Source organism: Cebidichthys violaceus, unplaced genomic scaffold, assembly GCF_023349555.1.
Source record: "Cebidichthys violaceus isolate CVI_PGR_0920_01 unplaced genomic scaffold, fCebVio1.0.p SCAF_10, whole genome shotgun sequence".
In the NCBI taxonomy this organism is placed as follows: domain Eukaryota; kingdom Metazoa; phylum Chordata; class Actinopteri; order Perciformes; family Stichaeidae; genus Cebidichthys; species Cebidichthys violaceus.
The window spans coordinates 12,106,788-12,120,098 of NW_027176263.1; the positions used below are offsets into that span (position 1 = coordinate 12,106,788).

At 43.9% G+C, this 13,311-nt stretch overlaps 1 protein-coding gene across 4 annotated transcripts in view; it reads right to left on the reverse strand.

Moving 5' to 3' along the window:
- Positions 1-9,156: 9,156 nt before the first annotated feature.
- LOC137884148 (arginyl-tRNA--protein transferase 1) overlaps positions 9,157-13,311 on the reverse strand; it is a 53,919-nt gene continuing 49,764 nt past the window's right edge. For all 4 annotated transcript variants that reach the window (XM_068725866.1, XM_068725864.1, XM_068725856.1 and 1 more), the window contains one exon: positions 9,157-10,148. In XM_068725866.1, the coding sequence (XP_068581967.1) occupies positions 9,970-10,148 (179 nt within the window). In that variant the 3' untranslated portion in view covers positions 9,157-9,969. The remainder of the gene's footprint in view (positions 10,149-13,311) is intronic.

Consider the following 13,311-nt stretch of genomic DNA (forward strand, 5'->3'; position numbering starts at 1 on the left):
TTTTTTTTAAGTCTTAGGGGCACAAAAGATCCATTTTCTTTCACCCACTTCTCAATTTTTGTTCCCCACCTCGACGAGCCTCTCCTCCCCCCTCACTTCAAGCCGCTTTATCCTGTGCGGTGAAGCTGGCACCAGGCTTCGAGAGCTTTCCTGCACAGACGTTTTTGATTCAAGAGCTGAAGTTTCTCGGGTTCTCTACATGTGTGGCGTCGACCATCTTCTTCCTTGATCTGTTTACTGAACAGTAAAACCCAGAGGCCACAAACCGACGTGGGCTCACACTGAGGCTCCTCGTTCCCACCAGAAAGGAGCCCATTTCATGAAGAATAACACCAATAACGTGACCAGAGCCCAAAACACTTCCTTTCCCGCAGCTCTGCAGATCAGGTTTTTGTAATATTATTCTTCATATTACAGTATTGGCCGCCTGAGTGCCTCATAAACACTAACCTCAAATTATCTTGTGTTTTTTTAAAGTGGCGTACTTGATAATCTCTTTTAGTCCAAGCTCACACCAACAGTAGACTTATTCTTAAGACCCCAAAATGGCTGAAATAGTCCCTCTATGCAGCATGTTGGTGTCTTTTAGGGGCTAGTAAGTCAATTACTAGTCTTAAAAATGGGTAACAGACAGAGGACAGATAGCGGGAACAAACCAGAGAGAGGCAAGTGAGACAACAAGGAAAGGAGAAGATGAGAAACAGAAAAAGAGCAAAGAGAAGTTTAGGATGTAGAGACTGAGAGAAACCGAGTGAAGGAAAGACCTGGTTTTCTTTTCCCTAACTCTGGATTCCTGGGTAATGACTGGGCTGTAATGGTACTGAGCCTCAATTCGCCAAATGAAACAAGAGGCCCAGCCAGCCCGATGATGTTTATTTCTCTCCATTTTTCATCTTCTACTTTTTTTTCCTCCCTTTTTGACATAAAAATCATACATACAGAATCTGCATTTAATTTGTATGGCAGTCCACTGTTTTCTTCCCTTTTTCTCATCTGCTACCCCCAATTTTTTCTTGCACATTCAGCAAAGTCCTCTGGCCAAAGCAAGGATTTTGTGGCTTGCTAACCAGCGGAGGGGATATTTTCTGAGAAATACCCTCTGCCAACAACTTTCCATGTTGCGGCCTCATATGCTGACCCGAGCAAGCGTCCTTTGAATCACTGCTGAAAGGGACTTGGGACTTTGGCCCAAGCTGTCTTTCAAAAAGCAGTGACCCAAAGATGAACAATGTCAAAGAAATGAGTAGTGAGATATTTCTACTTAATGTAGCTGTTTTGACTTGGATGAGTGCTGGTATGAAGGAATAGTCAGTGCATCCCTGTTCATGCAGCCGAAAAGTCTGCAATAAACCTGCAAAGATCACTTTAAGCCTGCACACTCACACACATTCAACAACCCCAGCAGTGTGGAACACTTTGTAGTTCTCTGAGGCTCTGCGAGCCACCAGTGGGCACCGATCCAGGGGCCACAGCGGCTGAATGAGAGCAGGCCAGGCTGCATGCCACGAGGGATTTCTAGGATCAGTGAGTCTCTTCTACTATCTCCTTATTGCTCAGAGGCTCCTGCTTTTGCATTGAGCATGATATCTGGCCACGGCCCTTATTTGGTTCGATTTTACGGGCGCCATGCAGCAACCGCAAAGTCAAAACCCAGACAAGAATTCTCTCTCTGCGCACACTGTCCAAGCAAACCACATCAACCAAAGTACGTAATACGATTGTGGTTTATATTGATGTATCGGCTGTTACCTGAACTCTCAGTACTTGACATTTTAATTAGATTTGCATAGTTTCACATTATTCTGTGTTTTTGAGAGTACACTTACTTAGTAGGCACAATGGTGGGGTCATATTGTAGTGCATTGTATTCAAATCCTAACTTTGGCAGCTATGATCACAAACTTATACTAAATAATATCATAAAGATCATCAAACTGTACGTGCAGTCCGTGAAAAATGCTGCTACACCTTATTCCCACAATGCAATGTGCTCCTCTACCCCCCCCCCCCCTTCCTCATCCATCCACACAAGGCAGCTCCACCAATAGCCGCACTCTCTTCCACTGTCATCCCGAGCCAGGCAGCTTGGCGGCCTGTGCCCACGTTTTGCCAGAAATAAAAATATTTGTTCAGTTAAGTGTTTTGGCAAATGGCTTAACGGTCTCAGGTGGTTAATGATGGACTGATTTCAGTTCGGTCATCTTATTACTCGGAGAAAGACATCAGTTTCTCTTTCAAAAAAGGATTCTTGGCAACATCTAGAGGAGCAGAAGCTGGCTTAGGGTTCATCCTCTAAACCAAATAGTGGCCCCATGGCACACAGTGCCTCTCCTCTGAAACTCTTAGCTCCACGACCCATAGTCCTTATCAGTCCTGCATGGACATCTGCCTGCTCCTGAGACAAGGCGCATGAAACATTTCTGGCATTTCTCAAATGTGTGGCTAATCAGGAATGGCTGCTCATGTGTAGAGGATTCTCTAACAGGGGGACATGGGGAGAAAAAAGGGGGAGGTGATGCTGTACAGCTGTATAATACATATAGTTCTGAAAACGATCTTCCAGTGATTTATATATTTGTATAGGTTTATAGGCTGTTCACGTCAATATAACTTTATGAATATATTAGTGCATGGGTCAACCATGTTCATGAACTCTGTGTACTATTTGTAGTGATAAAGTGTAACAAACCCCTTTTTAGCCACTTTGACAATCAACAACCTACCCTGTAAGTACTTAAGTGAAATCTAATCATAAAAAACAACTGTTACTGGTGGGAAAAATGGCTTATTAAGATATTATAGGCTGTTAGGGGTAAAGATTGTTTTCTTTATTGGTCAGATTTTAAGGGCCAACTGCATTTAGAACAAGAAACGAGGTGTGAGAGAAGGACGAAAGTGAGATGCTGTGCAGGAAATTTAGGTAGCGTCTTGTCGCTTATAAGGTAATCATAGAGATTTCTTAGAAACGCACAGCAAATGCATGGTATACTGTCTGCTACGACACCTCCATCAAGACAAACACCATGAAGGACACAGTGAAGGAAACCAGTGTCAAAAGGAATCAGTTTATCTGCTATGACTTCACTCTCCAGCCTGGAGTTATGTAGCCTTTAGGCCAGAGGTCTTCAGCAGGGTTAGGGTTAGGGGTCCGCGGAGGTACTGCAGGGGGGTCGTGACATTTTTGGTTGATTAGACAATTTTTCTTTCCTTTTTTATATTTTTAAATCTTTTTTTTTTTTTAAACATGAATCTGTCCATTATTTATGCTAATGTCCAAGATAACAGGTATGTTTATTCATGGCAGTGGCACTAATAGACCATCAGTCATTTTTGTTTCCACATTTATGTTTAAAATAAAAACAATTTGAATAGCTTGTATGCATTATTATCATGCAGTTGACAGACAATGTTGATATTGGCATTGGTATCAGTTGACAAGGTATGTTTATAAATGACAGTGACCATAAATAGTGGTAATTAGGCCATAAATATCAACATTTCATATCTTATATTATACAGACGTTTTGCTGTTCTCCTCCACGGGCCAGCTCCCCCTCAGACCCAGCAGGTCGCCGTGACGATGCCAAGCACTGCCCTCAACAAGCAACAACGGCAGCATTCAACAAGCGAAGATTTAGAGCTCTGCAAATACTGGCTGTGTTTGCTTTCATGTGCCAAGAATATAAGACAGAGAAGTTTAGGAGGTGGTTGGTGTTGGTTGTGACTTTCACCTCTACCTGTTCCAAACTCCTGGAATATATATTTCCCATATCCAGTAGAAACTGGAGGGGATAGGCGACAGGCGACAGGGAGAGGGAAGTTTCCGGAGCGGAGTTAAATGAGATTGAGGCATAAAAGCAGCAGGGAGAGAGCAATCAAAAGAAGATTTAGATTCCCCAGTACAGACAGCGCACATATTGAGAGGTGGGTCGACTCCCACAACCGCCGAAAGCTCTACTCTATTCACCCTGACACATTAGTATTCTAATGCCAGTGGGAATATGTATGACTGCCTCCAAGAGAAAGAGATGCACAAGCCTGTGCCAGAGGAGCAGGGGAGAAGACAATGAAGGGGTAAACAGAAGAGAGACATTAATGTGGTAAAGACCTGTAGGGAGGGAAGCATTAACACCATAGAGGGGGTTTATATGAAGACAACATTTATCTCCCTGCAGTCATTGTCTGTGTCTCCATGCCGACACAGCAGCACTTTAATGCCAGAGGGGCTCTCTTCTCATTGCCTGTGCACCCTGGTTCACCTTTAAAGTCACACAATGAATTGATAATGATGAATTACCCTGCAGCTTTTGTTCTACAAAGCTTGTTTTCAGTTATAGTTTAACCTCATGTGCGGACATCCTTTACTTAAGTAAAAGTACCAATACTTTACAAATACTCTTTTACAAGCAAAGGTTCTGCATTTTAAATCCTACTTGAGTAAAAGTAGAGAAATATTAACGGCAACATGTACTTTAAGTATGAAAAATGAAAGTACTAGCTGGCAGTGGTGGAACTAGTTTTATTTACTTTATATACAGTTAGTTTAGTCTACTGGGTCCCAATTTAGGGATCAGGCCTTCAAATGGTAACAACATAAATTGGAGGGGTCATGAGATGATTAATGGGGTTGAAAAGAAGAAATAACAGATCACACAAATTTATATTCTTTTTTGGGAAAGTTTCTTTAATGTTTGCTTTTTTGTTTAATAATAAGAAGTTTGTGTTGAGCCTGAAACACTTCACCTGAGAAACACCTGGAGAAATCTGGGAGGGTTGGAGGGGAATTCTCTTTTCCCTATGAACTAAAAACATCACTTTGACCGTAGTATCACACATGCAAATTAATTAAAATTATTTAGCAAATAAATCGACTGAGCTTAAATAGTTCACTCTTGACTTTCATCAGACTGACTAAACATATGTACACAACAACCTGATTCTTGTGAATATTTTCAGCGATTTGGATCAATTTGAAGCCCTGTGTCAAAATGCATTTGCTATGGTCCCCTAATAACTCAGGCTAATCACTTTAGCATTGTCTCTAGGGGCACAATGTGTCCCCTCATGTCCTGTATCCTAGCAAGGGGGCTAGGGAGCGGTCTGGTGACGGTGTGTTGAATTTGGGTGACAGGGCCCCAGTGGGAGTGGGCGCCCCCCCTGTCCCCTAGCTAATCCCTGGGAGAAAGGGCCTGCATTTAGGGTGCGATACGCTTAATCCGGGGGGGACTGGTTCACAAAGGAGCCCGGCACTTCCTCTGGCCTGGGAGCTTCCGCTGGTCTGGGGGGCCTACCTTGGGTGCCAGTACAAACATGGGCCAATAATACACGTCCGCGTTGCAATGGCACAGACAACACACGACATACAGACACTCGTACACAAACATGGGATGGTGGACAGAGGAGTGAGCAAGGGAGAATAAAAAAAAACTTGTAAATTCACTCTGTCCTAATGGGGAGCCAATACAAACAAGCGGCCCACGCTCAGCAAGAGCAAACACATACACACATACACACACACACACACACACACACACACACACACATAAAACACACACATAGTACATACTGTGGGCAGAGGCAGTGTTTACATTCTGCCCCCGGGTATGATGAAACAAAGCTTGTGTGTATTGCAAAAAGAAAGGGATCCAACCGCTCACTGCCTACAGATTTCATAGTTACAAACAGGAAGACAGCGTCATGTAATGACCCTTCAGAGGCTACATGGAGCCCCGGGTTACTCACATACAGTAGATGTGATCAGGGGATGTTTGTGGATGATGCATGCGCTGCAACTCCGTCAGCATTTCTTTCCTACTGGAAGGGAAAACGATTATTTAAAAAAAGATAGAAATCTGCACAACTGTTCTTTTCCTAAATCCACTTTTCCCTGTTATATACCACAAAAGCAAATATTAGTCACCAAGACAGCACATATCATTTAGAGACATTCATGTCAACAGCTGAGGGATATGATTCCATATTTATCTGCAACGATTTCACACAGTTTGGATTAGACGTTTGGAAAAAGGGAAATATGTCAGGAATGGCGTCTCTTTTCCTTCATTTACGGACATACTTTTCCTTCCCACACTATTTCACGCTGGCACATCTTCTTTCCTCTGTGGGTCCCCTGGCATTTTCACTTGGCCACAATAAATGTGTGGAGACTGCCACCGCAGATAGTGGAGAGGAGGAGGAACGGAATAGAGATACAAATACTTCTAACCGACAGCCAATAGCCATTTACTTGAGCTTATACTGACATTTAGACTGCCCTCATAACAAGTGACACTTCAACTATTAACAATGCACACACTTCGACTAATTCTGGCACTACAACTTCTTCAACTGAAATTTCAATTCCTTTCATCTTTCACATCTCAACTAACTTTTCAAGTTCTTTCATCTTTTACTCTTTAAAATAGTCTTTCATGGCTGACACATTGACTGACATTTCAGCAGCTTTCATCTCAGCAGACACTTCCACTACTTTCACAAGCTGACATTTCAACTGCAGATTGGACACAACTTGAAACCACATTTGCAAATGCTTTCACTTATTACAATTCAACTAATTTTTACCAAATTTTGGCTCCTAAAATTCAACAGGCATTTCCATTCTTTTCACTACTTCAACCTTAACTGACATTCAACTCCCATACAACATGTCACATGCAAATAATAAACATGAAGATAGTCAGTGTGCAATTTTTAGTGCACACATACATTTTCTTCAGAATAGAATAATAGCTCTTTAGGTTATCTTACTACAGGGTCATACTCTCCTTTCCCAGCTTCTTGGCAGTCTCTTTATTTTCCAGTGTGACAAACCCCAACCATTTGGCACCAACACAGCCTAAAATAAACCATAGGGATATTTAAACCATCTCTGTGACTCAGGTCTGACATGAAAATGTAGCCTTCTTTCCAAGCCCCTTTATTCTGTGAATGTTGACCTTTGGCTGAACAGTATTTCAGCAGCAGAGCATGGTCAGTACAGACCTCATACCTAATAAGAATTATGAGCAGTGACACAATTATATATCAGGGTAATGTCCAAACTCTGCCATGCTGTGTTTTGCAGCATTATGGACTCATTATAAAACAGCCGACCGGTCCAGGCCACTTGTTTTGACAGAAAGAGGTCCACCACAGCACTGGCACATGTTTTCTTATGTGTGGCGTCCACCAAGACTAACTACTTGTGACAGTGCCAGGAGTGTGTGTGTGTGTGTGTGTGTGTGTGTGTGTGTGTGTGTGCCTGTGCCTGTGTGAGTGCACATTAAGTCCAAGGGGAAGCATGCCTAATGTGGGAAAGAAACAGTCAATCCAACAGGGCCACTAGCCAGCGTCAGTGTTCCCCTCTTGGAGAATTAGCCTGTCAATCCATCCTAATTCTTGAGGACACAGGCTGCTCTTAAACCCAGGTTGAGCTTAAACTTCAGATACTGACTCTCTCAACTGTATTCTTGGGATTGGGTGCAGACACGCAGGCTGGCATAATGGGTGGCATGTCAGGCCCCACTGGAGAGCAGAGCTGCTGCACAAATACAAGTCTAGTCCAGGGCCAAGCTGACGTTTTACAGTCTGTGGCTACTCTTTTCACTCAGTTAGCTGCATGAAGGTGTGTTTCTAGGTGCGCATCCAGAAGAATAGGATACTTGACCCGCTATGTTAGAGCTATCCCACACACAACTTGGCTAATGATGTCCAGATTTGAATTCTGACTCAAAAGAATTCTGATTCAAAGAAAAAGAAACTAGAATTACCGCTTCATGGTTTTATGCCTCCATCAACCAGTCACGTTGCAGTTTACATCCTTTGGATGTAAACTGGTCCAAAACCTCATCATTTTATCTAATCAGACATTTGTGTGAAACTCAACTCTTAAAGTTATTGCTCACAGCGACCAGATTCTACGCAGTTAATCCTTGAGTCCAGGTGGATGTTTGTCCCAGGTTTGAAGAAATTGCCTTTGTACTTTCCTGAGGACTGGACGGACAAAAAGACAAGAGGAACATAATGCTTCCAGCCACAGCTGTTGCCGGCAACGAATTGCCATTGATCTGGTTTAAAGCATTAAAATATACACTAGTCATCAGATACCTTCTGTGATTAATGTAAAGCCCAAAAAGGGGTTGCAGATACATTTACACATAGTTTTGTTTTTTTTGAGTTAACACTCTTACCAGGGTATCTGTTAAATCTGAAATCGGTTACATAACTAGTTAAAGTTAAACTAGCAAGCCTGGCTGCTGGCACCAGCTGAGCCGAGCCCTGCTCTGGCTGAGCGATGACCTGCTGTTGACACTCTGAGGGCGAGAGGCAATAGGCGTTTTGTGTTCTGCCGGCTCATATATCCAACACCTGTTGCTTGGCCCAATTCAACAAGTCTCAAGTCAAGCATGTATCTCTGGGCATGTGTTTTTAGTATGTGTACATCTTTACACAAATATACACAGTTTGTGCCAGCTAGACCAGTGTTTTTCAACCTTTTCTGAGCCGCGGTACAGTTATTACATTAAAAAGATCCTGCGGCACACCAACAACCAAAACAGTTACAAAATGACACATTGACATATAAGCTTGCTTGGGACCATTGTTGGATAGCTTTTCCCCACACACCGAGCATAACGGAGCCGGTGCAGTCGGATCCCCGGTGAAAGTAAATCCAAAAGAAAGAGAACTTTCCCTGTATTGGCTCAAGCTCACTGTTTTTTTCTTTCTTTTGACCAGCACTCATACTAGGCTTTTCATCTGGGTTAGAATTTTGTCCAGGGCCCAGTTCAGAGTCTGCATTTTTCCTTTTCAAATATTTCTCCATCGCTATTCGTCTTGTCACGCAACCTGTCCCGCGCATCATTTAATTCTACCGTTTTAATTAACAAGGTCATTAATGCGCTACTTACTGCCACCCACTGGCATGGAAGAGTATTTAATTACTTAGCCAGCCACTATGTTGCAGACTCAGATGCTCAACAATGGAAAATGATTTGCAGCAACTAAATGATATTTTTCCACGGCACAGCTGATGATCTCTCACGGCACACTGCGACGACTTTTAATGCATTATTGTTCCCAAAATCCCACTGCCGGTGGATTCAGGGTTGTGTTGAATAATTAGCATGCAAAGGAAAGCCACAAAATTCGAGCAAGGAATATACAACCCATTTATTTGGCTTAACAAAAAATAACAGTGTCAATATTAAAAGAAAAGCAAATAAAGCTATAAATATTACAGACAAAAACATTAAAAACAGCAAGTTTGTTGCTATCAATAAACCCAGTGATTGAAAAAATAAAATAAAAAATCATGTCGTGGTGCAGTGAAGTTTGGAGATATAATGGAAGCGACGGACAACCAAAATCACTGAACATTCAAAGGACAACATGCTTACATCTAAACCTGTGTCAGTTCAGAGGAGAGCTGTCACCTGTGTGTGTGTGTGTGTGTGTGTGTGTGTGTGTGTGTGTGTGTGTGTGTGTGTGTGTGTGTGTGTGTGTGTGTGTGTGTGTGTGTGTGTGTGTGTAGCATCATCACCAGGAACACCAGCTACTTAAGAATTGAGGTTGACAAAAAAATCAAAGCGATTAATTCAGAACATTAAAATAACATTCGAGGGGCCGGTCCCTGAAGGGAGACAAATCAAACAACAGGAGGCAGTCGAACTAAAGTGAGAATGGATGCTGCAGGATTAATTGACGAATAAAACGTAAATAAATGTGAATGAGACATAAGTGATGAATGAGGCCAACGGGTGAATGGATACATACATAGATAGTGAGAGGCTACTGCGTTTGTTCCAGCTTTTGTAGAGCTAAGCGCGGTCAGACTACTGGGAGCGGCAGCAGAAAGCACTTTCACAGACAGTGAGGAAGACGCACGGACATACGTGAACAGACAGACGTTGCTGTGGGCTGTGTATTCACGTACGTATTAAAAAGGTGCAGTGGTGCGACGCTGTGTGTTTAGGCGCGGTAGAGCAGGATCCTCTCGGCACAGTGCTGGCCAACCAAGTCGGCGTACTGCTGCACCTCCATCTCGTCGCTGGAGCCTTTGCGCTTGCGGGAGTAGGCTGCGTAGGGCATCACGGCCCGTCTGTATAGCACCAGAGCTCTGCCCACGTCCTTCAGCACCCGAGCATCTCCTGGACACAAACACAAGGACATAATAAGGAGCAGCGTAGACACATCAAGCACAATTAACATTGGCCTTATTTTCCCCCGTTCTTATGAGTTAACCTCCGAGTGACTTGGCGAGGATACGCCATTGTTCCGAGAAGCTGTTGGAGGAGCAGACACACACACACACACACACACACACACACACACACACACACACACACACACACACAGCTCTAATTCCCCTTTGCCCTAAACGTGGAGTCACGGTGGTGTGTGAGCAGGATAGTTAGTTGGCCTTGTTTACGGGGCCTCGCTCCCCGCTGCCTTGCCAAACTCGGCATTTCATTAGGTCCTGTATCGTACGCTGCCAGCTCCCATCAGACCAGTGAAAACACTGCTAATCTCTACACTGTGCGTGTTCAGCAGCTACAAATGGTCCTCTGGAGAGTCGGATGGAAAAAAAAAATAAAAAAGGGGTAAAAACCAGATGACCCTCTCTCTGACACTAAAACAGCTGCCTCCAGGAGTGCGAGGTTGAGCCAAGCTGCCCACAGCTGGCGCCAAAACGACATGCGAGGGAGCGTCACAGCAGGCGCTATCAACTGAGCCAACCTAACCCAGATATACCGCACATGTGTGAATGCAAGTGGTCTCAAAATCCATCGTGAGCTCTAATCTTTCACTCCAGTCAGAATTGAGGAGTCCTTCATTTGCATTCACTGAGAGTTCAGTAAGTATGTGACATCCCTGCTCTAGTCCCTCTAATTTTCCTCTTAAAATGCTTTTATCTCTTCGCGAAGCCCCTCAGCTCGTCTTCTCCGAGCATTCTGCTGTTACAACAATTTTAAATTCATACCGTGCCTTCTGAAATGTACACCCCCCCCTTTAGAAACTCTACAGTACTTCATCCAACCAGTCTGTCCTGTCTGGAGCAATCCTGGTCTGGCCTAGCTAAGAGGAAGCAGATGAAAATAAACTTCAGGCCAGGCTACGGAGTGGAGTGGAATAGCTTGCCAGGCCCATGGCGACACATCAGTCAAACAGGAGCGAGTTAGATTTGGTATTAATAGAGCTCAGAGGCCTCCCACCCGCCACTACCACTCCCCATGACAACACCCATGTGGCTCACAGCTGAGCACCCAGGTGGTACGAGTGAGCCGACTGCACATATTTCTGCCTAATTCCTAAAATATTCGCCACAGGTCTGCTGACTCCCACCTGATCACCTAATAAACTGGAAAAACAAGACAACAGAGAGAAAAGCTTCTAAACGGTGATGTAATGCCACAAACAAGTCTTTTCTCTTGTGCCAGATGTTAAAAGGAATCCCTGGTGTAAGAGGCACTCCGGCTGAACCTTGACTATTCGGAGGGCTGGGAGTGATCAGAAACTTGTTAAAAGCAACATGAGTTAATCGACCTTGTTGCAGATAAAATGCACTTTGGGAAAACGTTGAGATCTCACAAAAGAGAGAATTCAAACAGTCACGTGTGTGACTCGTGACTTGACAGTGAGTGAATATCCAAATGTTCAACTTAGCACAGACGCTAACTGAAAATCAAGCCAGAGGACAGAAGAGTGCTCGTTATAAACACAAAGCCCTGAGGCTCTTTAGCTCTCACACCCCCAAATCTCCATAGACATTTTCATATTTCAATTTTTATTTTTTTTTATTTCACAGTTCCCTGTAGATTCATATTTTATGTATTAGCCTCATTTCCCTGCTCAGTAATGCCCTAACCACTGTGTCTTTCCCCTTCTCCAGAAACTGCTGAGTCACATAATTGAGGAATGCTTGATATAAACTTTTAAACTAAGAAAATCAGCAGTATGTTAAGTCTCACCATGAGGGGGGAAATGGGTTTTTAAAAAGATGTAAACATGTTATGTAATTTCGGTCCACGAAGAATTAATGGGTTCCTGATGGGATAAAAGTCAAAAGTATTTCAATGTTTGATGCTTCCTGAATAACTTAAGCTAGCCTCAGCATTGTCTCTCTAAGCGCCTCTCTCATTTTCTTTATTAGTGTGACAGCCCACTTGCGCAACAGTTACGCAGAGGCACATTTGTTTACTCAAATGTGACATTGCTCTAATGCACCACTCTCCCCTTGTGAAGATATAAAGTAGTGAACATATCACAGAGCAGCATGTAGCTTTAAGAAGGTCTATTAACCTCAACAGTAACACAGTGCATAGGCCCCATCTCTCCTTCTCTCTTACTCAAGGCAATCCAAACATCCGCTCCTCACATAAACATCTTTCATTGCTTCTTTACTCACTCCGTCCTCCACCAGTGCCCCAGTGCCCCCCCCCCCATCTTGAGTGGCTCCAGACCCCGTTCCCGCCAGGCCCACCGGACGTTCAGTGACACGTCGCTCTGAGGTCACGGCTCCTCTGGGTCGGGGGTTCAAGGGTCGGGGGGAAGAGGAGTGGTGAAGGTCGGTGAGGGAGTGAGAGGGTCAGAGTCGAGGCTAAGGGGCCTCGACACTTCGCCACGCTCCTCTCTCTCTTCCCATCCATCTCCAGCTTTCAGAACACTTGCTTAACACCGGACGCCGGTCAAAGGCGGGCCATCAGGTTATGACCGTCTCCTATGACCCAATGTCGCAAGATCCAAAACAGAGCATACGTTTGAAAAGAAAGAGGCCAAAATGGTGATGTAGTAGAGTGACTAAGAAGACTGCACTTTGACCATAAGACCTGGGTTCAAGCCCCTGTGTTGGCACACATCCGTCCAGCTGACCCTGCATCTCTGTAGCCGACCATGAATTTTGACCTCCTCCGTAAAGAAAGCAACAAGAGAATTCCCCTGGCTTTTAAAGGATATTATTTTCATTATTGTTACTAAAATGAGAAACAGGTTCTTCCGCAGCAGTAGAAGTGCAGCAGATCCGGGGATAGAAAAAACTAGAAACAGCTACCTCCCGCTTTCTAACAAGAAACTGAGAGAGGAGTGATATCCGTCTCCCCTCCACTCTGAATGGGGACATTAGCACGAGTCAGGCTAAGTGGCAGAAAGCCTTCTGAAGAGCAGAGCAAAGTGGCTCTGACAGTGAGACAAGATATGAAAGTGAAAACTGTAAAAGCTAGAAACATAGTGAAGAAGGCAGAAGGGGTCATGGGTGGTGGGTGCTGTCAGGATATCGCGTTCGTATGAGACCAATATTCCATGTTAACAGTTAAG